The sequence below is a fragment of the Gnatocerus cornutus genome, chromosome 10 (assembly GCF_029298725.1).
Source record: "Gnatocerus cornutus isolate USDA-ARS CGAHR chromosome 10, icGnaCorn1.1, whole genome shotgun sequence".
In the NCBI taxonomy this organism is placed as follows: domain Eukaryota; kingdom Metazoa; phylum Arthropoda; class Insecta; order Coleoptera; family Tenebrionidae; genus Gnatocerus; species Gnatocerus cornutus.
Genome location: NC_142242.1, coordinates 1492463 through 1516135, shown reverse-complemented (window position 1 = coordinate 1516135; position 23673 = coordinate 1492463). Strand labels below are relative to the sequence as shown.

The window sequence follows — 23673 nt, the reverse complement described above, 5'->3', positions numbered from 1 at the left end:
AAGTCACCAGATTTGAACTTCGCGCCACATTAGAAAAAATTGATATCAGGACTTAGTTTTGAGGGGCCAGAGAACGAGACGAGACACTGATAAAAAATTTATTTGTGATTATTCAAACACAAATTGTGTATTATTAAATCTAAAATCTATCATTAATGTTACTTATAGTCGATTCTAGCTAAACCAGGGAACTAAATTTGAAATTAAGTTAACACTGGTAGAGCTAAAAATACAAGTTATAAAAAATATCAAACATAACATGGCAAATTACACCCCACCAGGACAACAAAGTTAAATTTATAATAATAGTCTCTAACTGGGAAAATATAAAACCTAAAAGTGTTATCACTGTTCTATTAAAATCTGAAAGTGTTGATTAGTTGGATGTGCACGGTTTACGAATTTGGTCAATGTTTGTACTCTACTTATTGCTTAATTTAAACTAGAAAAGATAGAACAATGATAACACTGTTAAACAGACCAGTATCAATCACAAGTGCTTTAGTTTCCTAAGCTGAGTTTTAGGAAGAAAGCACGAAATCATCAAAAATTAAATACAAGAGTACTAAAATAAAAAAATTCAGACAGTTGGAATTAGAACCAAAACTGTGAGCCTTAACGGCTAATGTGTAGTAGAAAATTCCAGTCTCATTCACAAGGCAGCATTCACAAGCCACAATATAGAAAATAATCACATAGGCATATAAAATAGCGGTCGAACACCCTCCTGTGCCCAAAATCAGCCGATTAACGGACTTTGACGGCGGGAACGAAAAACCCATGTTTGCTAAGCCACAGTCCAACTCCAGTGCCCAGAATGAGCGACAACAAATTGGTTAAAAACAGTGTGCACAATCCTTTACGTGAAAAAACACTGGTGTTGCCAACACGAGCATAACGAATGCTCAGCATGTCGCGTTTTGGGGGCCGAAAACACCAGTTCTTCGGGGGCAACTGGTCCGGTCGACTGCTCCAATCGTTGAAAAAGTCTCCGTCCTTCGAAAGAAAAAACATTCAGAAAACCATCACAATTCATCCACACATACAACGTGCTCAAAAATATCGCCAAACTCCAAATAACCTTTTTCCTATGAAATAAATTACACCAAATTTGAACTAGTTTAGGGCAAAAGTTTTTTGAACACACTGTATATTATTTTATATTGTTGAATGACAAAACGCAAGAGTTGTTATCAGTCAGACTTCACAGACTGAGTTCTTCTGGTAGTGTTAAAATCATTATCAATTACGATGATGTAAGAAATGAGATACGTGAAGGACAGTGGCAAAAACTAACGCAATATCTTAAAATATTAATTACTGTATTGCTCAATGATACTAAAATTGCACATTTCAAATAAAAGATGGAATACTTTAGAAAAAAAAATGACTGACGTCAATCACCAGACTTGCCAACAAAAAACGTAACATAATAATCTACTATTGACCTTTATGAGGTTTTCAATGCATTTTTGTGCATTTCTTTATCACCCTGTATGTAAAAATCGTAGAGCAATGACCCGTGATAACAGTGAAATATAATTACATCTTTGGCTTCAGAGTTCATGTAATATGACTGCCATTCCAGATTCATGGGGGCTCCTTGTACAGGGCTATTCGGGGGTGATTTGGGGCTACTTCTGGGGGAGTCTCTCCTTGAACCAGCTAAAGAAACTCTAGCAGAAGATTGATTAGATTCGCGTTGTGCTTCTCGTAAAAGACGCAGATAATCTTCGACATTTAATTGGTGGCTGACTGAAGCTGGAGTTCCGCCACCTTGAGAGCACGTTGATCCAGCACTTACGTCAACCCAAGATTCTGTCAAAATGATTTTTAATTAGTAAAAATACTTGGAAAACGTCAAGGGCTAATTATAGCAGACTTTGGTTTTTCGTGGTGTTACTGGTAGTTTTTTTGTGGGAAAAAATGATTGTTTTGATGATGACTAGTGACATCCCAGATGGAATGTAAACAACGCAACTTACCACCTAAAAGGTCATCTACGCTGGATTTTGATGATGACATTTTGTAATGACTTGCGAAAATGACTCGGAAATGCTTTCCTACTGATTCAACACTGATCACTTGCTGGTAATTTGCTTATAATAAAATCTCCATACGATGCACCAAAGGCGTACGTGACAGATACCAACACTCGTCAACAACCAGTTAGATTTTCTGCCTTTGTCTGTTTGGCGTTGACGTCACGGATCACATGATCCAACCAACCAATCACAACACCTTTTACCACTAACAACGCAAAAATAAACACAATCAACCGTCGGATAGAAAGAGATAGATGCACGCCACGAAACGCGCTTATTTTAAAACAACAAACAAATCAATTGCTTTGTTTGCTGCGTCTACACCACATTTTTCCCCAGGATAAACACGTTGATAAATTCTTTGTATCAATCTTAGAGCAAAAATAGATAACCTTCGAAAATTTCAACACGTTTTTATTTTACAAAATTATCACAATACCTCATCAGGTACAGAGTTAAAATTTTTCAAAAACTAACAATCAAAAACATTTTAAATCTCAAAATATGGACGAGGGGGCTGTACAACTTTTTTCGCCTTTTCGAACGCTTCCACGATACATTCTCTGAAAAAAAATTCATCGTTAAAAAAAACAGACTCGTCTCCAAGGACATGCGTGATATTCAGGACCTTGAACTTGATTTCTTGTTTAAATCCGTCTGAGTCAGTGACCTCCATCATGCCAAGGCGAGACTTCGCCATTATTCTCTTTTTGTTTATTTATCGATTGAGGGCAAATATTCGATAGTACGCTTCTGGGGATCTCAGACGACAATTTCATATTCAAAACAATTGTTATCCACATTTTTTTAATACCCACAAAAACCTTCCCCATAATTCGTGCGATCGCAATCGTTATTTTATTAATAAATGAAAGGCTATAAAAAGAACATTTATGAATGAAAGGCTTGGGAACAATTCAATTTTCCCAGTCTAAATATAAACGCCACGCGCTACGATTTTGGGGCTTTGGGTTCCTCTCGTTATCTGAATGTACTTTAAAATCTCAAAAACTGAATTCTAAAAGTTGAAAGTAGCATCCAAGCAAACAAAAAATCCCAACCAGCATCTTAGACGTTCTGAAATGTCAAAACTAGCAGTGCTACCAACACGTGTAGAAAATACAAGCCTCCTATGACATTTTTACGATACGAAAATTAAAAAAACGTTATTTATGTAACAACAATTACCGTAAATCACAAATTGTTATTCATGCGCGTTTGGTCCCCATAAATTATCGTAGTAAAAACGCAGATTCGTTTAACGTGGCTCTCTTGAAGCGTAATCTTGGCCCCCTTTTCTCGGTTATTTACAATACTAACCTAAATAACTTCCTATACCAAAGATAAGCCCCCACGTGACCCGTATCGACGTATTTAACTGTAACTCCCGGCCAAATTTCTTCCAGTTTTGAAATTCCAACTCTGGGAACGTACCCGTCGGATTTGGCACATACTGCAATGATTAGGGACGGATCGAAAGGCAGCGAGAAATTTTTCAAATGTGTAAATTCATCCATCATCCCTCTCATGAACCAGATTGCTTCCCTGTCTCGTTTTCTCATGTTTAAAATAGTTTGGCTTGATTTAAATAGAGATAGGCTTAAATTCAAACCGGAGTATTCCACTTTCATGTTTTGACTAGAATGTTTGTACGTTATAGCTGGGCAGTTTGTTGAGTCCAAGATGTTCATTATTTCGTAAGGGGTGATTGGGGATTCTCCGAATTTTTCTTCAAAGATGCTGTCGAGACCGTATTCTGGAAAAATCAAAATGTATTGTTTTTAGGGGTTGAGTTTGGAGACCAACCTGGAATTCTACTAAGGGTGCATGCAAATGGACTATCAATAATTTTACAGGACTTTGAAAGAGTATCACAGTACACTGTGTTTGAAAATAACTGTTCTTGAAGCATGTCCCAATCAATTGATTCACTCATAACACCCTGAAAGTGTTGTTTAAGGTTTTTGAGATTGAGTAATGTAATGTTACCTCTGTAAAAACCGAGGAGGCTGTTGACCACGATAAGCAAGGAACAAGCACTAAAGGTTTCGGCCAGTTAGAAGCGGCCAAAGAAGCCATCTAATGGGAGCTTCATTAGAATTGGGTTTAAAACAAAAAGAGACTCACATGACCCCCCATGGAAATCCCGGATACCCCTAAGGGACCAAATCCCATGCGCTCCAACCAGTTTAACAAAACTATACTTTCCAGTATCAAACAACCACCCATTACAAAAATATCTGAGACGAAATGTAAACTAGACCTGATTTGGTCTTTAGGTTTTCTAAGGCCATAGTAAGGATTTTCTAAGATAATAGAACCAATTCCAGCTTGTAGGAGCGGCTTCGCCATTAAATTGCGGCGTCGCCAGAAGTACTAAAAATAATTTATAATACAAGACCGCGGGGGTCCGTTTTATTACATGATCGCCGGTCCCAGCTAAATGGATACAAATTGGACGGTAGTCAGGACACGGCCACTTTTCAGGCACAATCATTTGGAAGAAAACTTCCTGAATCTCAGGAACTAACAACGAAGGCAAATACATTTTCAGGGGCGTCTCAAACTTCCCATCAATTATTTGAAAGCCAGATCTTCTCTCAGCCTGAAATAAAATCATAATTTCTGTTATTCCATCACAAATACTAACGTTAATTATCTCAATTCGATAATCTTGTGGCACCAAACCATAACACGTGTTTCTGTTGGCCACAGCTTTCCGAAATTTAAATAATCTACAAATGAAAACTTTTTACTACTTTTATAACCTCAGATTTCAACTTACTGTAATAAACCCTCAGCTGAGCCCCAACCTTTCGTGAAAAACTTCGTTAACAGGATTTTTCGGTAAATAACGTCTAAACGGCTTACTGGCATTTTGAAAATTTGGCCCCTTTCAGTTCAAAAGTTACAAAGTAGTGATCCAACGTTGATTTTCATAAGGTATGAAGAAATTAAACGTAAGATGAATGGAAGTTTTCATATGGAGAATCTAGAAATTAAAATGATGAGATTTAGTGCCCCCACATGGGGAGAGTCGAAGTATGATGGGGAAGTTATGAAATCAGTGTTTGTTTTGGTTATGACGAGCTGTCATTTCGAGGTTAGGTTGGGGACTGTCAAAAAAGTGGAGCGCTCCAACACAGTCGCGGGAAATCAAAATGCTTGAAAGCTTTGAATCTAAAACATCGGCGTTAGTTAATTAAAGAAATATGTTCTAATTCTGAAAGATTCTTCTAGAAAGTCTAAGCTTAGATATTTTATAATACTGTCTCCTCACTTAAATTTTTTTTTTGCGTAAATGTTTATTATTATTTTTTTTTATTATTGGAAATCAAAAGAAAATCTATGGAATGTGAGATCCAGAGAGAATTCTAGAAAATCAAAGACAAATTTATTGGGTATTAGGAACCGCGGAGGGCCGACATATTATTAAATATCTTCAAAATGTATTATACTTTGTTCATATTTTCATCATTTGTTTATTATAAACAAATAGAACCTTTGTATAATTTTCATCAACTTTTAGAACGGCGATATCTTAAGAATGGTAATTCTGAGGAAAAAAGTATAAAGACCGTAGATAATTTTATGAACTTGCCAAAAATTTTGAGCTTTGACCTTAATAACTTTTTTAGCACACATGGAATCTATGGAGACTTTTGGCACTTTATTTCTACTGGTGTACCCAAGGTCTCTGACAGAGTTTTTGTAATTTGACCACTATTTTTATATCTATTTTGACCAAGAAAAGTCTAAAAAGAAATTATAAACAATCTAGGAAAAATCTAGAAAATGCGAATTTTTTCGTCAGATATTGAAGATGTTATAAAAAAAAACGTATTTTTATGTCATTTGGACTACTTCTCATTAAGGGGCCCAATATTTTCTCGGTACCTCAATGGACCTAAATCCGCCTCTAGCCCATTTTTCAACCACATCTAGAATCTTCTACCTCTAGAAAACTTCTTAATTTTTTCGACTATCTAAGAAATCAAATTAAGACCCAAAATACGACGAAATGTGAATCATAATTGTCTACACGGCAACGAGTTCTACTCGTGCCCCACCGAGCCGCAAAAACATCAAACTTGTTCCTCTGCTGGATTACGAATTCAAGTAGAGAGTGAAAGTGGTCCGGTGTCCCACTTCTCACTTTTTTGCCCCCAGGCAAACAAGCTTTGTCGGAAGTCAGGTTGATAAAAAACTGGTATTCGACCTTGAACTAGTTACTGGTCCAACTGGTTAGAATTCTGTCGCGTGCGAGGAAAACGAGCCACTTATGGGGGTGAGTCAGACACCGCGTGTCTTGAGAGGAAGATAATTTTGAGTGCGGAGTGTTTAGGGTTTGAAGAAAGTAATTTTGATTAATGATAATTTTTATTCATTATTTTGTACCAACTTCGCCTGAAGACCCTAAAATCATCAGTGGTTTAATTTTGTTTTTTTTTTTACGGTGAGAAATTACTTTGTGATCCTTTCTCTTCGTACATTTCTTCTTCGTATTCGGAAGAACTAGAGTCGCTTGAATCTTCTTTATCATTCGTTCCTTCCATATCAGGATCAGGAACTAGATAATAATGTAACGAATTAACCCAAATGTCGTCTTTAATGATTTCTGCGATGAGATCGCTGGATGCGTCTTCGTTATTGGTAAACCAACTGAAAAAGGTTTGTTGGGAGTGATTCCTTTTGCGGATATTTTTGGAAGAAGTTTCTTTGGCTGCTGGAGTGAATGGATTGGGTTTTTTCCAATCAATTTTCGTACTGACTGATGATAAATGCCCTGCAATGTCTGGGATTAGTTTACACATTTTTATTCAACTGGTTCAACCTTGTTTATAGAAAAATTCTTTTACCAATACGTCGTTCTTAAAATACGGATTTTCATTAAAGTGAAGTTTGATGCTATATCCAGATTTGATGTTTTCAGCAGTTTCTACTTCTAATTTTTGGAGGTGTCGTAAACAGTCTTCTTCGTCTTCATACAAGATGTGGCAAATCCCAGGATGACTAGTGAACTACCTTATTAAAGAACTATCCCAAACAACTAATTTTTATCGTACAAAAAGGATACAACAGTTGCCCAGAAATCAGAAATTGTCTCTATAATTTCGCTCCTTTTACTATAATAATGCTGGCGTAACTTCTTGTATTTCTGTTCAATAGTTAAAATCTCGTCATTTTCCTTCTCGTTCAGTTTATCCAGCTCAATATGAACCATTTCCAGCTGGAAAATAGCAGAATCGATATCAGAATCCTGATTTTCCGAATCAGGTAAATCCAGAATAGGCTCCGAAGGTTTGATTTTTTTTGCACCAAGACGATCAGACATTGCGAAAACATAAAATAAGACCTAGAAAAGTGTGAGGTTAATCGAAATGTCACTTGTGTTTGTGTTGCCCTGCATTCAGCCCTTTAAATTCCCACCACCAAGTCCGTTGCACACAGCCGAAAGTATTCTTATGCTCAATATCTCGAAAATTATAGCAGATCGAAAAAAACGGTTTTCGCCATCGTTCTTCTTACGATTTTTAGGCTAAGAAAACGTTGTTAGATTTTCCAAAAGTCAAAAGTTGCAAATTTTCGCAAAAATTCATTACTAAAACTATGCCAAATTTCTGATATCGATAACTCGTTTATTTTTTAGAGTAAACTTAAGTTATTATACATCAGTTTACGCAGAATTTTACGCAGATTCCAAATCTGAGATTTAAATTCAGATCCGACAACAAATAACTGAATTATGGCGGATCAAAGTTTCGGATAGTTGATTTTCATTTTTTCTCATTTTTCCCAATTTTCAAAGTTAAATATCTCGGAAACTATTAGAGATATTGAGATGCGGTTTGCGCCATCGTTTTTCTCGGCTCATTTTACGTAAGAAAAAGTGCTTAAAAGCCCAAAATTCGATAGTCGATTTTTCGCGAAAAAAAATTGCGACTCAAACGATGAAAATTTTTCATTTTTTTTAAGTTTTGGCCATAACTCGTAAACTATTTGTCCTATAGATCTCAAATTTGGCCAGTAGATAGATTTTGAGCTCCTCTTTCGACTGATGTATAATTCAATGCTATTAAACGTCATTTTCATTTTGAAAACATTGATTGAAAATCACCCTAAAATGATGTTTTCAAAACAGTTTTTGGCCAATACCTCGTTTATTTATTAAGCAAATTTAACAAATTTGGGTCTCATTTTACGCAGAATTTCACGCTGAATCCAAAAACATAATAATTTTTCAATATTTGTCAATAAATAACCGAGTTATGGCCGTTTGAAATTTTGGGTTGTCGCCAGAGGGTCAGATTTTCGAAGGTTCGAAACAATTCAAGCTCGATATCTCGGAAACTATTTCAGATATTGAGATGCGGTTTGCGCCATTGTTTTTCTCGCGATTTTTTACATAAGAAATAGTTTTTAGATTTTTGAATAGTCGAAAGTTGCAAATTTTCGCAAAAATTCATTTCAATTTCAAATATTCAACTATGGCCAAACTTCTCAAATCGATATCTCGCTTATTTTTAGAGTAAACTTAAGTTATTATACATCAGTTTACGCAGAATTTTACGCAGATTCCAAATCTGGAATTTAAATTCAGATCCGACAACAAATAACTGAATTATGGCGGATCAAAGTTTCGGATAGTTGATTTTCCTTTTTTCTCATTTTTCCCAATTTTCAAAGTAAAATATCTCGGAAACTATTAGAGATATTGAGATGCGGTTTGCGCCATCGTTTTTCTCGGTTCATTTTACGTTAGAAAAAGTGCTTAAAAGCCCAAAATTCGATAGCCGATTTTTCGCGAAAAAAAAATTACGACTCAAACGATGAAAATTTTTCATTTTTTTTTATTTTTGGCCATTACTCCCAAACTATTTGTCCTATAGATCTCAAATTTGGCCAGTAGATAGATTTTGAGCTCCTCTTTCGACTGATGTATAATTCAATGCTATTAAACGTCATTTTCATTTTGAAAACATTGATTGAAAATCACCCTAAAATGATGTTTTCAAAACAGTTTTTGGCCAAAACCTCGTTTATTTATTAAGCAAACTCAACAAATTTGGGTCTCATTTTACGCAGAATTTCACGCTGAATCCAAAAACATAATAATTTTTCAATATTTGTCAATAAATAACCGAGTTATGGCCGTTTGAAATTTTGGGTTGTCGCCAGAGGGTCAAATTTTCGAAGGTTCGAAACAATTCATGCTCGATATCTCGGAAACTATTTCAGATATTGAGATGCGGTTTGCGCCATTGTTTTTCTCGCGATTTTTTACATAAGAAATAGTTTTTAGATTTTTAAATAGTCGAAAGTTGCAAATTTTCGCAAAAATTCATTTCAATTTCAAAAATTCAACTATGGCCAAAATTCTCATATCGATATCTCGCTTATTTTTAGAGTAAACTTAAGTTATTATACATCAGTTTACGCAGATTTTTACGCAGATTCCAAATCTGGGATTTAAATTCAGAACCGACAACAAATAACTGAGTTATGGCCGATCAAAGTTTTGAAAAGTTGATTTTCATATTTTCTCATTTTTCTCAATTTTTGAAGTTAAATATCTCAGAAACTATTAGAGATATTGAGATGCGGTTTGCGCCATCGTTTTTCTCGGTTCATTTTACGTTAGAAAAAGTGCTTAAAAGCCCAAAATTCGATAGTCGATTTTTCGCGAAAAAAAAATTACGACTCAAACGATGAAAATTTTTCATTTTTTTTTATTTTTGGCCATAACTCCCAAACTATTTGTCCTATAGATCTCAAATTTGGCCAGTAGATCGATTTTGAGCTCCTCTTTCGACTGATGTATAATTCAATGCTATTAAACGTCATTTTCATTTTGAAAACATTGATTGAAAATCACCCTAAAATGATGTTTTCAAAACAGTTTTTGGCCAATACCTCGTTTATTTATTAAGCAAACTCAACAAATTTGGGTCTCATTTTACGCAGAATTTCACGCTGAATCCAAAAACATAATAATTTTTCAATATTTGTCAATAAATAACCGAGTTATGGCCGTTTGAAATTTTGGGTTGTCGCCAGAGGGTCAAATTTTCGAAGGTTCGAAACAATTCATGCTCGATATCTCGGAAACTATTTCAGATATTGAGATGCGGTTTGCGCCATTGTTTTTCTCGCGATTTTTTACATAAGAAATTGTTTTTAGATTTTCGAATAGTCGAAAGTTGCAAATTTTCGCAAAAATTCATGACCAAAACTAAGACCAAACTTCTCAAATCGATATCTCGCTTATTTTTCAGAGTAACTTTGAGTTATTATACATCAGTGTACGCAGAATTTTACGCAGATTTCAAATCTGGGATTTAAATTCAGATCCGACAACAGATAACCTAGTTATGGCCGATCAAAGTTTTGAAAAGTTGATTTTCATATTTTCTCATTTTTCTCAATTTTTGAACTTAAATATCTCAGAAACTATTAGAGATATTGAGATGCGGTTTGCGCCATCGTTTTTCTCAGTTCATTTTACGTTAGAAAAAGTGCTTAAAAGCCCAAAATTCGATAGTCGATTTATTATTATATTATTGAAGCAATCTTAAACTATTGGTACTTATTTTACGCAGAATTTCACAAAGAATCTGAAACTGATCGATATATACACGTACGTATATACGTACCGTATAGTTAAATATCTCTCGGACTATGACAGATAGACAGAACTTTTTCGTATTTATCTGCCAATCAACATTTTATAAGCAAGCTGCTCGATTAAAGTTATGTCACAGTTATATGGCGGTGTAAAACGGTCTTGGTGGAGGGGGTTATTTTCCGAGTTGGTAAGTGGGTTTCCTGACAGAATACAACCCCTATTTTGAAATTCGACGCGGGCGCTCGTTGGAGATAAATTTTCTTTAATTACGTAATAGTGATAATAAAATTCAATTATATTAATTCGAATTTATTGCAGTTTGAAGGTATTATAAATGATTTAAATTAAATTCGTGGGGACTTTTGTGTTGGCAGCCATGAGGGGGTTATTACGTAATCACCGGATTGGTTAGATAATACAATGGCGCGTGCGCACCGTGCAGAAGTTTGACAATTCGATTTGTTTGTGATTGTAATGGATTTTGATTAGGAGGGAATGAAGAAAATTTAATTATTTTTGGTGGAGGTTGTAGCAGGTTGGTGTAAGGATGACTGTTACAAAAGGAAAACCGATTTATTCGTTTCCGGTTAATTCCGGGAATAGTTCAGATGTTGAGTCCTTACAGTAAGTTATCAATTTTTAGTAGTCAAAACCTTATCAAATTTTTAGCCTAGGCAGTGCATCTGCTAGCGACACTGAATCTTTACACAATGAACCACGTCCCAGGACTCGACCTTTTGCCCCAGCAGTTGTGAAAAACCTAAAAAATGAAGAACTTCAAGTTCTCAAAAAAACATCTGGTAGAAAAAAACTAAGAAGATACCAGAACCGTTGGTATAGTCTCTTACCATACCACAGTAATACATTGTATCAATACAGGTTGTATTTTGCAAACTCTGGCAGAAGAAGATGAAACTGATGGTCCCCCAGTTGTGATAATGGAACCTTATGATAGCCCTTTTAGCAAGTTACTCCACGACGAAGATGCCTTACAATTCTGGAACGCATTTATTGATAAAACTGAAGAAGAACAAGCTCAGGTCATTGCTGCATTCAACGACAAAAAACACACAAAAAATCATGTACAAAAAGAGAAACCTTTTTCTAGAATTTCCTCAAAACTCAAGCGCACTATCAAAATCAAAAAAAATCTGTCCTTAGAGCAAGTAAAGGAGTTTGAAAACGATCTGCTTGATTTCTTCACTAAAACAGGAGACAAGGTTTATGTCAAATCCGCTGCTACTTATTTTGAAAGACTGCTTTTACATGCTATCGCCCAGTATCATGGATTAAAGTCGCTAGGTATGTTTCTGATGTTAGTTTTTTAATTGAAAGTGTTTTTTTCCAGGACTGGTGGAGGATGGAAATAAAAAAGTCGAAGTGTTCAACAACGCCGAAAACTGGACTCCTGCTGAATGTTTCCTGACAGATTTCGTTGCTCAACTTAGAAAATAGAAGATCTTTGCTATTTTTATATTCTAGCTAAAACTCGCGATGTTTTTTCATGCTTAAACATTGTAATATCGTTAAGTAACGGGCTGAGATTTCACGTAGTAACGGGAAATCCAACCCGAAGTTCTGTTTTGTTTATTTTAATTTTATGACTTTGTTATTGTTCAGTGCCGTGGGACGGTGAGATTTTGAGTTGTACTTATTTCTTGTATAAAAGACAATTGCATTAATATTAAACAGTGATTGATAAATATAATTATTTAATTAATTTTATGATGGTTTGGTCTTCTTTGAAACCTAGTTTTTCCCAAAAGAAATATTTGGGTTAATACAGTAGCCCTCGATAATTTGAAATTCAAGGGAAAAAGTGGCAAAAAGTTCAAATTATCGAGAATTCAAAATACAGTGCGATTCAAATAATCGAGAGAAAGAGAAGAAAAATTCAAATAAACGAGAGTTTGAACCGCATTGACGAAATATCGTAAAACTTATATTTTGTAAGCTCTAATTAAATTAACAAACAACTGAGTTATGGCGTTTGAATTTTTGATAGAAAGTCGGAAGTTTGAGCATTTTACTTCAAATTAACGATGGGACCAAAATACATTTTCAATTTATCGAGAGGAATCGAAGGGGCCGGGAAAAAACTACAAATTATCGAGAGTCTACTGTATTTCGGGATAAAACCGCACTAAGGCGAGCGAATGGTCATAAGCAATTTGAAAAGGGCTACAATTGAAGGGTTTTATTGAGTAAAATTGTTTCGAATCATGATACAATATAAAAATATGTGTCAAGTCATGTATTTACAACAACAAATGTAAGAGTTTTGTTTCAAAACATTAAAACATTAATACCAAACAGTATTTAATCAGCTATCACCAGTGTTACTCTGTAAATGGTTGGGGGCATCAGCAAACATAACTTTGAGTTTATACGCCTCTGCTACAAGAATACTAATTTGAGAACTCGTCCACGATTGAGTAGGAAGATTTTGAAGTAGTAAAAGAAGTCCTTGAAAGTCATTTTGGCGCATTAAGTCGTCCTTCCAATATAAAAGGAAAGAAGCACAGACGTAAAGTTGAAAAGAAGCAAAAGAATCGTTTTCGGCTAAATAAGTGTCCCACAACCTAATTGTACATCGTAATGGAAGCTCCCTGGTGAGTAAATTGTTCAACCATCTAAACGTAAATTGTAAATAACTGACATTATGTTGTTTGAGATGACGATGGAGAGTTTCGTCTACTCTTTTAATCAATTCCTCTAATTGATGCACTTTTCTTTGTATACCAACTTGTGCAAAAACGTAATTATCTTGGATTCCGTCAAGGAATTTTGATAAACACCAAAATGAATCAGCTTCGATTATTCTGAGTTGTTCTTTAGATAAATTATCGACGTGGAAAGTTTCAAAAGCTTGATTATCTAAAATAAACTCTTGAAGAAAAACAACATAAAAAGGAGTCACTAAATCATTGATCCCTTGTACATAACCTGAGGCAGGATGTCTGATTGACCAAATAAACAAAATTCTTTCAAACATAATTTGCACAGTTTTTTGTTGAAATAACGGGATTGTAGGGTTCATTCTTGGCACATCAATGTTGATTTGATGCTGGATATCACGGTTTGTCTCATCATGCTCAGCATAATAGTATTTCTCCACTAAATTCCAGTAATCTTGTCTTTTTCTCTCCAGGACTCCATTTCTGCGCTCCAGGTTTATCGGCAGATACCCTGAAAGGAGCCTCCACGTAATCGCGCGTACTTTAACAGGAATTCCTGACCAACCAAGTTTACACAACTCCTGCAAACTTGGAGGATTTGCTAAAACGCTCTCAAATCTCTCTAATTTTAACTCGTTATCTTCGTCTTGTGGTGGATTTAAGCAGCGCAGGAGTTGAGGCCTCCCTGGAATCCGATTATTTCTGATGTGATCTACTTCTTCTCGCTCATTTAAGGTGGTGTCTGCACTGTTCCTATGACTATTTAACACGTTTAAAGCCGCCGATTGAGACACTTTTTTCGATATTTTCGTACCTGAAAAAAAACTCGTTTTTTAGGGATAATTACAGGGAGAAACTCACTTTCTAGTCCTGAAATTATACAGAAATCATCGTCATCCATGGCCCAGGCGTCGCTCACCGACGCCTGGAAGTCCTGGAACGACGTGGCTCCCACAACTTTCGGTTTAGCGGTACTTCTGACATCTTTCTTAGGGCTAGGTCTGCAAGAAGACTTTCAAAATATGAGAAAATTCGTGGAAATTTTACCTTCCAGGGACGGTTTTACTGTTTTTCTTCCAAAACGACGCTTTATCATGGTCTGGATTCCGTGATCCTTCCATTCTTACACGATTTTCGAGGTCACAAAGTTGTCCATAATTTTCAGCCGAGCAAATCCTCGAAATTTTGAGGTTATGCTAGCTGTCAACAAACAGGACAACGTCAAAATAAATACGTCAACGTTCGCAAATTTTTTAGGGGTTTGAAAGGGCGAAAGGGGCGCATTTAAATAAAACGAACGTGTTGGAACAACGATTTTGGGGGGTAATAATTGCGTTTTAGGTTTTTTAGCTTTGAATCAAAGCAACCCACCATGTTGTAAAAAGGTAGAATTTTTAATTAGTTTATTGTGTTGTTGCGCTTTCCCACATTTATGTTGCTTGTAAATAAAAGGCTTTGCTAATGAATGCTTTTTGTGTCGTTTAATTTTTGGAAATTATTGTTACGTCACCATACCCAGGAGGTGTGTCCGAGGTAAACCCATTTTGCTGGAAGTCATGGACTCACCTCGTACAAATGACATCATTATAAACCCGAATTTGAACTACAACCGACAATTAAAAGTCCATTATTTTAATTGTAACGTTCCGATTCGCGTAATTAATATAATAATAAAATCATTAGTATAGTGCAAGTCAGTTCTTTCTACTTATATCAAGAAAAAAACAATACCAAAACAGTCACAAGCGAACAATAGACAAATTAATTAAATGTTGAAATCCGAAACTTTAAGATAAAAGTGTAACTTCCAACGTTCGATAAAAAACTGGTTTTATATTCAAGTTTAATTACACGTAAATGTTACACGTGTAAGTATAAATTTAGTTCAGTAGTTCCCATGCATATTTAGCCCTAATTGTCGTTATTAATGAATTTATTAATTACCCTCCTACGCTCCTTTGAAAGGACCTAATCAATCTTAAATAGTCTGATCACAGTTATCACTTATTGATAGCGATTTCGATTTCCGTGTGCACCTACTCAGGGCTGAGTGTCTTCATAAGAGAGAGAGTTATAACGAGGTTAGTCCCTACTTTCTTTAACTTTTACCAAAATCTGCGAGCTTAACAGTGTTAGAGTAAGCGCGTAACTAATAAGATTACTGCGATGGCTAATATGAGTATTTAATTTAGTTTAAACAAGTACTTTGTTCTTTTTCTGGAAAAATTGGATTAATGAGACTTTGTCCATTTTAGTGATCCGTTGTTAGTACAGTGATGGCTTCTCATTCCGATAGTGATGTCGACGATCAGGACTGGGACGAGGTAAACATTTTTTTTATTAACAATAAAACTCACATTGACGTAAATTCGCCTCCAAAATACTACAATAACAATAACATAACAATAAAACGGGCTATTTTGAAAGTTTATATGTAAATTCACATTTTTAAGACGACGTGAAAGTACCGCTGAAGATGAAAAGTTTAAATCAATCAGTGACTAGTACCATTATCGGTGTTAACAGCGCGCGTACTCTCTAATATCTGGCGATAATAATTAACAATGCAATCACTTTTCCATCATTTTCGCGGATTTCTCTACGCACCCTGTATTATCAGATTATCACCGATCAGACTTTGAAGTACATACATGAATAGCCTCGATTACTTAATTGTCGAAAATAGATAAACAATGGATTGTTTGATAACCGTCGCTATAATTGTGTTCAAAAAGCGAAGGTCGTGATGCATCTGAACAATTTCGGCGCACAAATTTATTTACATAGAAAATCTCTAATCTTCAAAACCTGTTAAATGCTTACATTGGTTATAAATAAAATTTCCTGTCTATTCATATCGTTCATTGTCCAAAATGAGTTTCGCCCCGCGAAATGCAATTCTTTTTGCAATTTATGTAGAAATTTTAGCCCGGAAACGCCATTTCACATGTTTAATTAATACAAAAAGTTCCCAATTTCATTATTTATATTTGCGTATTTTTAGCAATTTATACGCGTTCTTTTTGATTTTTTTTAAATGGGCCTTAATTGGCGTGGGCATAATATTCTTAATTTTCACTTTCTCTATATAAATTTATCTTGCAGTTCGAGGATGCGGTCAACGACATTGACTTGCCCACGTAAGTCTTTAGACAATACCACAATCCAAAGTCTAAAAGAAATTTCAGGGTTAATGGTGACATGACTCTTGATCGAGCCATTGAAGAGGGTCAAAAAGCCATAAACTATTTTTTTAATAACCAATTTATCGAAGCCAAAAATTTAATGGAACCTTAGTAAGTAACACCTCGGAATCACCACAATCTTAACAAAACATTTTAGTGCTACCAGTAGTATTTACCATTCCTTGGGACACTCAGTTTTCCAATTTTTAGAAGCTATTTTAACTTTTGAACACAAGTCTATAATGACTGCTTCCGGGGCGTTGAAACAAGCGATCCGAGTTTGTAATAAGCACAGAAAAAAGAATACCATCGGGGAGTCTCTGGGGAAGATGGTCAAAAGAACTAATTTTGACCAGTACTCCGAACAAGAAGCACACGCAGAGTTATGTCACGCCGAGTGTCTTCTACTCAAATCGATGTTGACTTTCATGGAAGATGAAACTTTGAGCAGTTTTATCAAAGCTGGAATCAAAATCAGGTCGTGCTACAATTCGTACAAGTAAGAAAAAAACGTTGTAAGTCTCCCGAACTCACACTTTTTCTTAGAGATTGTCAGCAGATTCTACTGAAGAGTCAGTGGGGAAAAAAATCAACCAGAGTTCATTTTGAAAGTGGCGTTAAAATGGGAATCGGCACGTTCAACCTCATGATTTCTCTACTTCCGTCACGAGTCATCAAACTGTTAGAATTCATAGGGTTCTCAGGAAATAAAGTAGCAAAAACCACAATCCTTTGACTTGTGATTGACTTGGTTTTTCAGCAATTGGGTCTCGATGATCTAATCGACGGTTACAAAACGCAGGGACTTCGCCAAATCCTGTGTTTAATGACCCTTCTAGGGTACAATTTGATAGTCCTTCAGGTTCTTAGTCATCAAGAGGGGGATGTTAAAATTAGTGAAGAAATCTTGGAGAAACAACTCAAGAAGCATCCTGATGGAGTTTGGTTCCTCTTCTTCAAAGGGCGTCTAGAATTCATGAAAGGTAACCTCGACTCTAGTATCGACTGGTATAAAAAATCGTGGAAGAGTCAGGACCTGTGGCCACAATTCCACCACGTCTGCTTCTGGGAACTGTTATGGGTCAATTGGTAAGAACTCTGTTTTGATCGTACCACCATAACTCCCGAGATTGTAGCTTGAAAACTAACTGGAAAGAAGCTCTATTTTACTGCAGTTCTCTTCTCCAAGAAAGCAAATGGTCGAGGACCATGTACAGTTACCAGAAGGCCGCCCTCATGGTCATGATGAAGGACGATCTTTCAGCCGCAGACGTTACCACCATTGATAATTTAATGAAGTACTCTTTATAGTAGTTTAAATTTTCTCTAACTTTTCCTTGTAGGGACGTACCGAAGTACAAGCAACGCATCGCCGGAAAATCCTTGCCAATGGAGAAATTCGCAGTGAAGAAAGCAGAACGCTACTTCGAGCAAAGCCACAATCTTGTCTTACCAATGATCGAACTGATGTACATTTGGAACTTATTCAAAGCTATGAAAAACTTCAACGTTGCTAATACTGTGTACAAACTCGTAGATAAAGCTCTTCGAGATTTGAACACACGGACTAATTCAACCAAATATGATGTTGACAACAGAGCTCTTGTGCTTCTTCTTCAAGGAGCGTGCTTGCGTCAGATGAAGAGTCCTCTTCAAGCTCTAAATTGTCTAGAAACTGTCATAGCTCTTCAGAAGGATATTGTTGAGGATAATTACCTTATTCCCTACGCTATAGTAGAGTTGGCATTAATTGAATGGGAAAGAGGAAATAGAGAGAAAGCGGTCTTGGCTCTGGAAGACGCAAAGTAAGTCTCTTGGGTTTGTTTGCAGATTTTTTGATTTTTTTTCTAGGAAAAACTATTCTGGATATTCCCTTGAGTCTCGACTTCACTTCCGAATCCACACAGCTTTGACGGAGTACAAAGCCGAAATGAAGAACTCAAAATAAAGTTAACCAAAAGTTTTGTGTTCCTAACTCATAACAACATACCATTATTGGACGACCACTATAGGTATTATTTATGTAAAGAATAAGGCTGTGTTGTTATTGTTGTTTCTTTCCTAATAAATTTGCATTTAATTTGTTGATTGTGGCCTTGTTATTACAAAATTACACCCATAACGAGGATTTCCCGTCAACACCAAGAAATTGTCACCGCTATTGTCAATTATCTTCATTTGGCCTTAAATCAATATAGGAAAGTGACGAAGAGAAATTATGTGAAATTGCGATTATGCTTCGGTGGATGTAAAATTTTTTACACGCTCCGATAGAGTACAAATCGGGTGATATTGACGGCTATTTCTTTCATGCTACCTTGAGAACATCACAATTATCACAGTGACTCATTATTTACTAAAACAATATTTGCTGCAGGTGGTTAAAAAAACAACAATAAAAGAACAGAATTTCAATTTTCGTAATTCAAGTGAAAGTGACTAAGCGATTATTTTACTCTAATTAAATCAATTAACTCCCATTACTAAAATCGCAGGTATTTGTTACGTTGTCAACCATTTAATAAACTCCATCGATTACACCCAATATCTGCCCAAATTAAGGTCGCTAAACCTTATTATTATTACATAGATTTTATCTGTTAATTTAAACAGACTAAATATACTTATGACGGAGTGTTTTATTTTTAGCTCCAGGTGCTCTCTATGATTTCTGAACATTTCTTCGATCACGTGAACACCGATAATTAACGTTTTCGTGTAATTGCATAAGGAAATGGTAAATTACGTGTCAATGAAAAATTTTTATTTCGAATTAAGATGATCATGAGGTGACTCAGCACGACCTTGAGTAAATCACTTGAGTCGTGAAAGGATTTTTGAGAAAAATTTCGACGGAAATCTAAAATACCTTAAGAACGACTTAGAGCTAATTAGGCCAAAAAATAAAAATGACTAAACAGTCATTTCATACCACAAACAATGAAAATTTTGTTTTATGGCGTTTCTAGTACCAATTGAGACGAAAACACAAAAATAAAATGAACATTATGATTATGAATAGCTTTGACTTCGGTGTAATTGCACGGCCTTCAATTTTTAGATGCGAAGACTTAAAAGGCAATCTTATTAATTTTATTGTTGTGCATTAGCATTAACTTTATTAATTAACATTGGTTATTCGGTAACGTAAAAATCGTACCAAGAACTTGTAATATCAAAACACAATTAGCGATTGCAAAAACAAATTAATTGTTTTCTCATTAAATATGGATTAAGATTCTTGGATTCATAAAACTCCGCACGTTTTACTTTCAAAATAGTAAACGTTTGCATTGTATTTTGCATTCATTCATGGGGTTTCTATGAAATATGATATGCTTGTCTAGTTTTTTTTATTTCAATGCGTTAAAAATGTCGTTTCATTAAAATGTTAAACAATTACATAAATCAGAACTTTCGTTTGAAAGCGAGAATGTTTTAAATGATATTCACAGGCGACAATAAAAAATTATACACTGAAAAATGACAAAATTATGGATCAGACGATACAAATTCTAGAAATTTTCACTTTTTCGGTGAATGTTTCTATCATATCTATTAAAACGTGTAATTTCGGGAGGTTACTATCTTTGACGTGCTTATTAACTGTGTCGAATTACATAATTACACCGCTTTTAGAAATTACCATTTTAGGAAGTACCGAAAATTCTAGCGCTTCCCATAATTGTATCAATTTCTATCTTGTGAAGCTGAGATTTGATTGTACGTAAGATGAGAAATAATTCTCCACCTTAAATCCTCGAAATTGGCGGAAATATGAATGTTGTTTGCATATGACTGATGAGATTCTGAGAGCTCTAACAGAAATAAATGAGATTAAATTATGTAAATATTGTAAATCTCACTTTCGAGGAAGTTTGCTTAAGCAATTATGAAGTTCCGAATCTGAAATAAACTGCTGGTAGTGCAAATCTTCAAGTTTTGGTTGGATTTCTTGTGTTTAATATTTAAACATTTAAATATAACGGACGAGACATTCAAGGTTTGTTACGTGTTTGCACATTGCAATGTTTCGTGTCGGACCTTCTCTTATATCTAATTATTTATTATTTCATTGCCAGTCGCTAATTATGAATGTTTAGGAACACGGTAGTTATATCTGAGTACAATGAATTAGAGCAAGAAATGATTTGATGTCAATATAATATTAATTAAATTTTGTTCGAATAGTACTTTCAGTGGAGGAATTTTTCTTGCATTGTACCTTGAGGTTGAAGTTAAGAAACTGCATTCTGGTGTGAGTGTGTCGTTTACCTGGAAGTCGAGTAGTATTTAACGGAATATTATCTGTTAATTCCGTAAAGCGTTAACCGGAATTCCATTTGTTGGAGAGTTTTTTTTTTGGTATGAGTACCCGTGAATGGTTTGGCAAAGTTCCTAAAGAGTGGGTGTAGAAAATCAGTAGTAAACATACAATGGCGAAGGTTGTCATTGGAAGCATGAAGACCTGTGGTAATCATGGATGTCAAAGCTGTCGGTGAAGTTGGGTACCACCGCGGTCATGGCGGGAGCGGGGGACGTGCTCACTTACCTTACCACTTCCAGTATCACATTCTAGTTACCAGCCATAGAGTTGATTGGCGATCACTGTGTGCACCTGTATACAACTGTGCGCGATGTTCGGATGTTGTTATCAGTGATTAAACCTCGTCATTAACTGATTATGTCTTCTGAAATGAAAAGCCACCCAAACGCTCGTCTTTGCCACATCAAGAAGTGGGACCACTTCGATGGTTACGGCTTCAATTTACATGCAGAAAAGGGTAAGCCTGGCCAATACATAGGCAAAGTGGACGACAACTCTCCAGCAGAAGCGGCCGGCTTGCGACAAGGCGACCGCATCTTAGAAGTCAATGGTGAGAGCATCGCCAACAAAACACATAAACAAGTCGTCGAACTCATCAAGAATCTTACTGCTGAGACCAAATTACTTGTGGTCGACCCACACGAAGACGGCATCATCCCTACAGAACCAGAAAACGACAAAGAGAAGAATAACGACGTCAACAAAAAAGAACAAGAAAATGGTACTCTCAATCTTAGCATGACAGCTGCGGAGCTCAGAGCCAAACTCGCGTCGAAGAAGAAATTCGACCCGAAAAAAGAATCCATGGATTTCAAGCAAAAATTTGATATCGTCCAAAAACTATGACTGTAGTGACTAAAAACAATTTTTAAAATCAGTGTTCCATTGTGACCTTGGTAAAATTTCTATTGAATATATACAGGTGTTACATAAATCGTTGTGACATTAAATGATGCGGAACTGCTCCATCGTTGCCAATTTCAGGATGAAAGAAGCGCATTTATATTACATCGCAACTAAATTCTAAGTTAATCGATATCTTCCGCCATAAAATTATTTTCCATGTCTTTTCCTGTAGTTGTCAATGCCAAATACGCGACGATAACGCGTCCATGATATAACCAGATAAAACAATAGGTTTTTCGCAGGACTCGTGAGAACAAATCATTAGTTAGAATCTTACTTTAGTTACTTATGAGATTACGACTTATTAGTTACGAATTTGAATGAATTGTTAGTATCTGAGGTTTTTACCCATCATTTTGTAAAATATGTTATATAATCTGTATAAAAATAAACATATTATGAGAATTCATCTCTTTTTCCGTCCTTCGTTACCACAGGAGATGAAACGTCTCTTTTTATGTGGGTGAAGGTTACCTTCCATAGCGGAACTCATCATCTTGTGACGAGTTGGTTTTCCTATGACTTTACACGTTTCACTTTTTAAATTACCACTTACTTTTCATTCATTTCGTCCAAATTACAATCATTCTTTACATTGTTGTTCAATTATTTCTTCACTTTCTTCAAACTCAAGGCTAATATTCTTCTTCGCTAATTTCATTTCCAATTCTAATTTTATTTAAACGCCTGGATTTTCCACAAAATGATTAATTGCCACTTGCAAAACACGTGACAGTTCTGGGAAAAAAAGACCTTTGATCCAAAAGAAAATCTAGAGCAGACGTGAGATGATTGTAGTACTTCGTTAATTTGTTGTTTTCACTTGGAAATGATGGCGCCACAACAAATATTCCAATTAAACTGATGAGGAAATTAGTGTTATAGTCTCCATCGTTCTTATATCCGACGGAAATAATTGTACAAATTCAAGAACGATTTTATTTTAGAGAAGAAATGGTGGAGGCGGAGGAGGGACGAAAAAAAATCTTTAGGAGATATGACGGAGGAAATCAAACATCGCTGACTTTTTATTCGTTTGAATGTGAGTTTGATAAAAAAAATTAGTGAAGAAACTCTAGGAAAAAAATTATTTTAATTTTACTAATAACAAAAATACATTTTTTAAAGTAAATTTGCATTCTTTTAACCACGCCATATTAAAGTTCAAAAATGCCGCCGTTTTCTTCGTTTCATTGTCTATCAATACCGCATTTTTAATCCATGGAGACTTCTTAAATAGAATATAAAAAAATTAATATATTAGTCGCGCTCCGAAGCAGTGACTGTGGCGCCGCGCCGAACAAATTAATTTTTAAGAAACACACGTTTGAAGTTTCCCCGAGCTAAAAATATGTTTTCAATGGGTGATAAAACGAGCAATTTAACGAAATTTTGCTGATTTGCATCGTTTCCTAGACAATTAAAAAATTAAATTTGATTGACCCTTAAAATATTTTTATTTTAACATTACTACTACCAAAAAATTCATTTTTTTAAAGTAAAATTGTATACTTTTAACCACGCCATATTAAAGTTCAAAAAATACCATCGTTTTCCTCGTTTCATTGTCTATTAATAGCGCATTTTTAATCAATGCAGACTTCTTAAAGAGATTAAAAAAATTAATGTATTGGTCGCGCTCAGAAACAGTGACTGGGGCGCCGCGCTGAACAAATTAATTTTTAAGAAACACACATTTGAAGTTTCTACGAGCTAAAAATATGTTTACAATGAGTGATAAAACGAGCAATTGAAGGAAATTTTCCTGATTTCCTAGAAAATTAAAAAATTAAATATGATTTACCCTTAAAATATGTTTTGATTAACTGGATTAAGAAGCCATAAAAAATTGAGTTTTTACGATTTCCAGACCGTTAAATTTGCATTGCATCACGCTATTTTAAAA

The 23673-nt window shown here is 35.3% G+C and overlaps 7 protein-coding genes across 11 annotated transcripts; 3 read left to right on the top strand and 4 right to left on the bottom strand.

Annotated features, from left to right (window-relative positions):
• Positions 1-84: 84 nt before the first annotated feature.
• On the bottom strand, positions 85-2209 carry BNIP3 (BCL2 interacting protein 3). The gene is made up of 3 exons (XM_088047279.1): positions 1986-2209; positions 1547-1818; positions 85-996 (listed from the first exon to the last, which is right to left on the bottom strand). The coding sequence occupies exons 1-3, from the start codon at positions 2023-2025 to the stop codon at positions 748-750; spliced, it is 561 nt and encodes a 186-aa protein (XP_087903405.1). The 5' UTR covers positions 2026-2209; the 3' UTR covers positions 85-747.
• Positions 2210-2442: 233 nt separating this feature from the next.
• LOC148167031 (cardiolipin-specific deacylase, mitochondrial) lies at positions 2443-5160 on the bottom strand. 2 transcript variants are annotated; one of them, XM_088047276.1, is made up of 8 exons: positions 4831-5160; positions 4696-4780; positions 4468-4650; positions 4173-4421; positions 4035-4124; positions 3852-3987; positions 3366-3801; positions 2443-2608 (listed from the first exon to the last, which is right to left on the bottom strand). In XM_088047276.1, exons 1-8 carry the CDS (start codon positions 4920-4922, stop codon positions 2536-2538), a joined length of 1344 nt encoding a protein of 447 aa, XP_087903402.1. In that variant the 5' UTR covers positions 4923-5160; the 3' UTR covers positions 2443-2535. The 2 variants fall into 2 exon arrangements, with proteins under 2 accessions (XP_087903402.1, XP_087903403.1); XM_088047277.1 differs by lacking the exon at positions 4696-4780 and having other exon boundaries at positions 4831-4912.
• A 1159-nt stretch (positions 5161-6319) lies between these two features.
• Positions 6320-7489, bottom strand: LOC148167030 (protein SET-like). The gene is made up of 4 exons (XM_088047716.1): positions 7123-7489; positions 6880-7066; positions 6514-6831; positions 6320-6461 (listed from the first exon to the last, which is right to left on the bottom strand). Exons 1-4 carry the CDS (start codon positions 7378-7380, stop codon positions 6433-6435), a joined length of 792 nt encoding a protein of 263 aa, XP_087903842.1. The 5' UTR covers positions 7381-7489; the 3' UTR covers positions 6320-6432.
• Positions 7490-11094: 3605 nt separating this feature from the next.
• LOC148167029 (R3H domain-containing protein 4-like) lies at positions 11095-12392 on the top strand. Its single transcript, XM_088047458.1, has 4 exons — positions 11095-11295; positions 11341-11501; positions 11551-11973; positions 12020-12392. Exons 1-4 carry the CDS (start codon positions 11219-11221, stop codon positions 12124-12126), a joined length of 768 nt encoding a protein of 255 aa, XP_087903584.1. The 5' UTR covers positions 11095-11218; the 3' UTR covers positions 12127-12392.
• Positions 12393-12853: 461 nt separating this feature from the next.
• Positions 12854-21176, bottom strand: Tbc1d22 (TBC1 domain family member 22). Of its 2 annotated transcripts, none has more exons than XM_088047161.1 (4): positions 21087-21176; positions 14397-14549; positions 14211-14350; positions 12854-14163 (listed from the first exon to the last, which is right to left on the bottom strand). In XM_088047161.1, the coding sequence occupies exons 2-4, from the start codon at positions 14468-14470 to the stop codon at positions 12995-12997; spliced, it is 1383 nt and encodes a 460-aa protein (XP_087903287.1). In that variant the 5' UTR covers positions 14471-14549; positions 21087-21176; the 3' UTR covers positions 12854-12994. The 2 variants fall into 2 exon arrangements, with proteins under 2 accessions (XP_087903287.1, XP_087903288.1); XM_088047162.1 differs by lacking the exon at positions 21087-21176 and having other exon boundaries at positions 12854-13860; positions 13915-14163; positions 14397-14483.
• Positions 14642-18622, top strand: LOC148167028 (tetratricopeptide repeat protein 39B-like). 3 transcript variants are annotated; one of them, XM_088047157.1, is made up of 10 exons: positions 14642-14734; positions 15605-15673; positions 16455-16489; positions 16538-16645; positions 16692-17033; positions 17081-17246; positions 17295-17623; positions 17671-17832; positions 17878-18339; positions 18386-18622. In XM_088047157.1, the coding sequence occupies exons 2-10, from the start codon at positions 15626-15628 to the stop codon at positions 18480-18482; spliced, it is 1749 nt and encodes a 582-aa protein (XP_087903283.1). In that variant the 5' UTR covers positions 14642-14734; positions 15605-15625; the 3' UTR covers positions 18483-18622. The 3 variants fall into 3 exon arrangements, with proteins under 3 accessions (XP_087903283.1, XP_087903286.1, XP_087903284.1); XM_088047160.1 differs by lacking the exon at positions 14642-14734 and adding an exon at positions 14943-15217; XM_088047158.1 differs by lacking the exon at positions 14642-14734 and adding an exon at positions 15262-15430.
• A 42-nt stretch (positions 21177-21218) lies between the features above and the next one.
• LOC148167026 (Na(+)/H(+) exchange regulatory cofactor NHE-RF2) lies at positions 21219-22172 on the top strand. Its single transcript, XM_088047163.1, has one exon. The coding sequence runs from the start codon at positions 21219-21221 to the stop codon at positions 21705-21707; it is 489 nt and encodes a 162-aa protein (XP_087903289.1). The 3' UTR covers positions 21708-22172.
• Positions 22173-23673: the final 1501 nt, after the last annotated feature.

Excerpts from the sequence above, each read along its gene's own strand:
- BNIP3 (XM_088047279.1), bottom strand. The coding sequence starts at position 2,025 with ATGTCATCATCAAAATCCAGCGTAGATGACCTTTTAGGTG. Across the intron at positions 1,819-1,985 it reads CGTAGATGACCTTTTAGGTG|AATCTTGGGTTGACGTAAGT; the intron begins GTAAGTTGCGTT and ends TCATTTTGACAG. Across the intron at positions 997-1,546 it reads TGAACTCTGAAGCCAAAGAT|GACGGAGACTTTTTCAACGA; the intron begins GTAATTATATTT and ends TTTCTTTCGAAG.
- LOC148167031 (XM_088047276.1), bottom strand. The coding sequence starts at position 4,922 with ATGCCAGTAAGCCGTTTAGACGTTATTTACCGAAAAATCCTGTTAACG. Across the intron at positions 4,781-4,830 it reads TCAGCTGAGGGTTTATTACA|ATTATTTAAATTTCGGAAAG; the intron begins GTAAGTTGAAAT and ends TTTCATTTGTAG. Across the intron at positions 3,988-4,034 it reads CCTCCTCGGTTTTTACAGAG|GGTGTTATGAGTGAATCAAT; the intron begins GTAACATTACAT and ends CAACACTTTCAG.
- LOC148167030 (XM_088047716.1), bottom strand. The coding sequence starts at position 7,380 with ATGTCTGATCGTCTTGGTGCAAAAAAAATCAAACCTTCGGAGCCTATT. Across the intron at positions 7,067-7,122 it reads CTGATTTCTGGGCAACTGTT|TTCACTAGTCATCCTGGGAT; the intron begins GTATCCTTTTTG and ends TTAATAAGGTAG. Across the intron at positions 6,462-6,513 it reads CGAAGAGAAAGGATCACAAA|GGTCTTCAGGCGAAGTTGGT; the intron begins GTAATTTCTCAC and ends TGATGATTTTAG.
- LOC148167029 (XM_088047458.1), top strand. The coding sequence starts at position 11,219 with ATGACTGTTACAAAAGGAAAACCGATTTATTCGTTTCCGGTTAATTCC. Across the intron at positions 11,502-11,550 it reads ACTAAGAAGATACCAGAACC|GTTGTATTTTGCAAACTCTG; the intron begins GTTGGTATAGTC and ends GTATCAATACAG. Across the intron at positions 11,974-12,019 it reads TCATGGATTAAAGTCGCTAG|GACTGGTGGAGGATGGAAAT; the intron begins GTATGTTTCTGA and ends GTTTTTTTCCAG.
- Tbc1d22 (XM_088047161.1), bottom strand. The coding sequence starts at position 14,470 with ATGGAAGGATCACGGAATCCAGACCATGATAAAGCGTCGTTTTGGAAG. Across the intron at positions 14,351-14,396 it reads AGTAAAACCGTCCCTGGAAG|ACCTAGCCCTAAGAAAGATG; the intron begins GTAAAATTTCCA and ends GTCTTCTTGCAG. Across the intron at positions 14,164-14,210 it reads TATAATTTCAGGACTAGAAA|GTACGAAAATATCGAAAAAA; the intron begins GTGAGTTTCTCC and ends GTTTTTTTTCAG.
- LOC148167028 (XM_088047157.1), top strand. The coding sequence starts at position 15,626 with ATGGCTTCTCATTCCGATAGTGATGTCGACGATCAGGACTGGGACGAG. Across the intron at positions 16,490-16,537 it reads AACGACATTGACTTGCCCAC|GGTTAATGGTGACATGACTC; the intron begins GTAAGTCTTTAG and ends AAGAAATTTCAG. Across the intron at positions 17,034-17,080 it reads TCGTGCTACAATTCGTACAA|AGATTGTCAGCAGATTCTAC; the intron begins GTAAGAAAAAAA and ends ACTTTTTCTTAG.
- LOC148167026 (XM_088047163.1), top strand. The coding sequence starts at position 21,219 with ATGTCTTCTGAAATGAAAAGCCACCCAAACGCTCGTCTTTGCCACATC.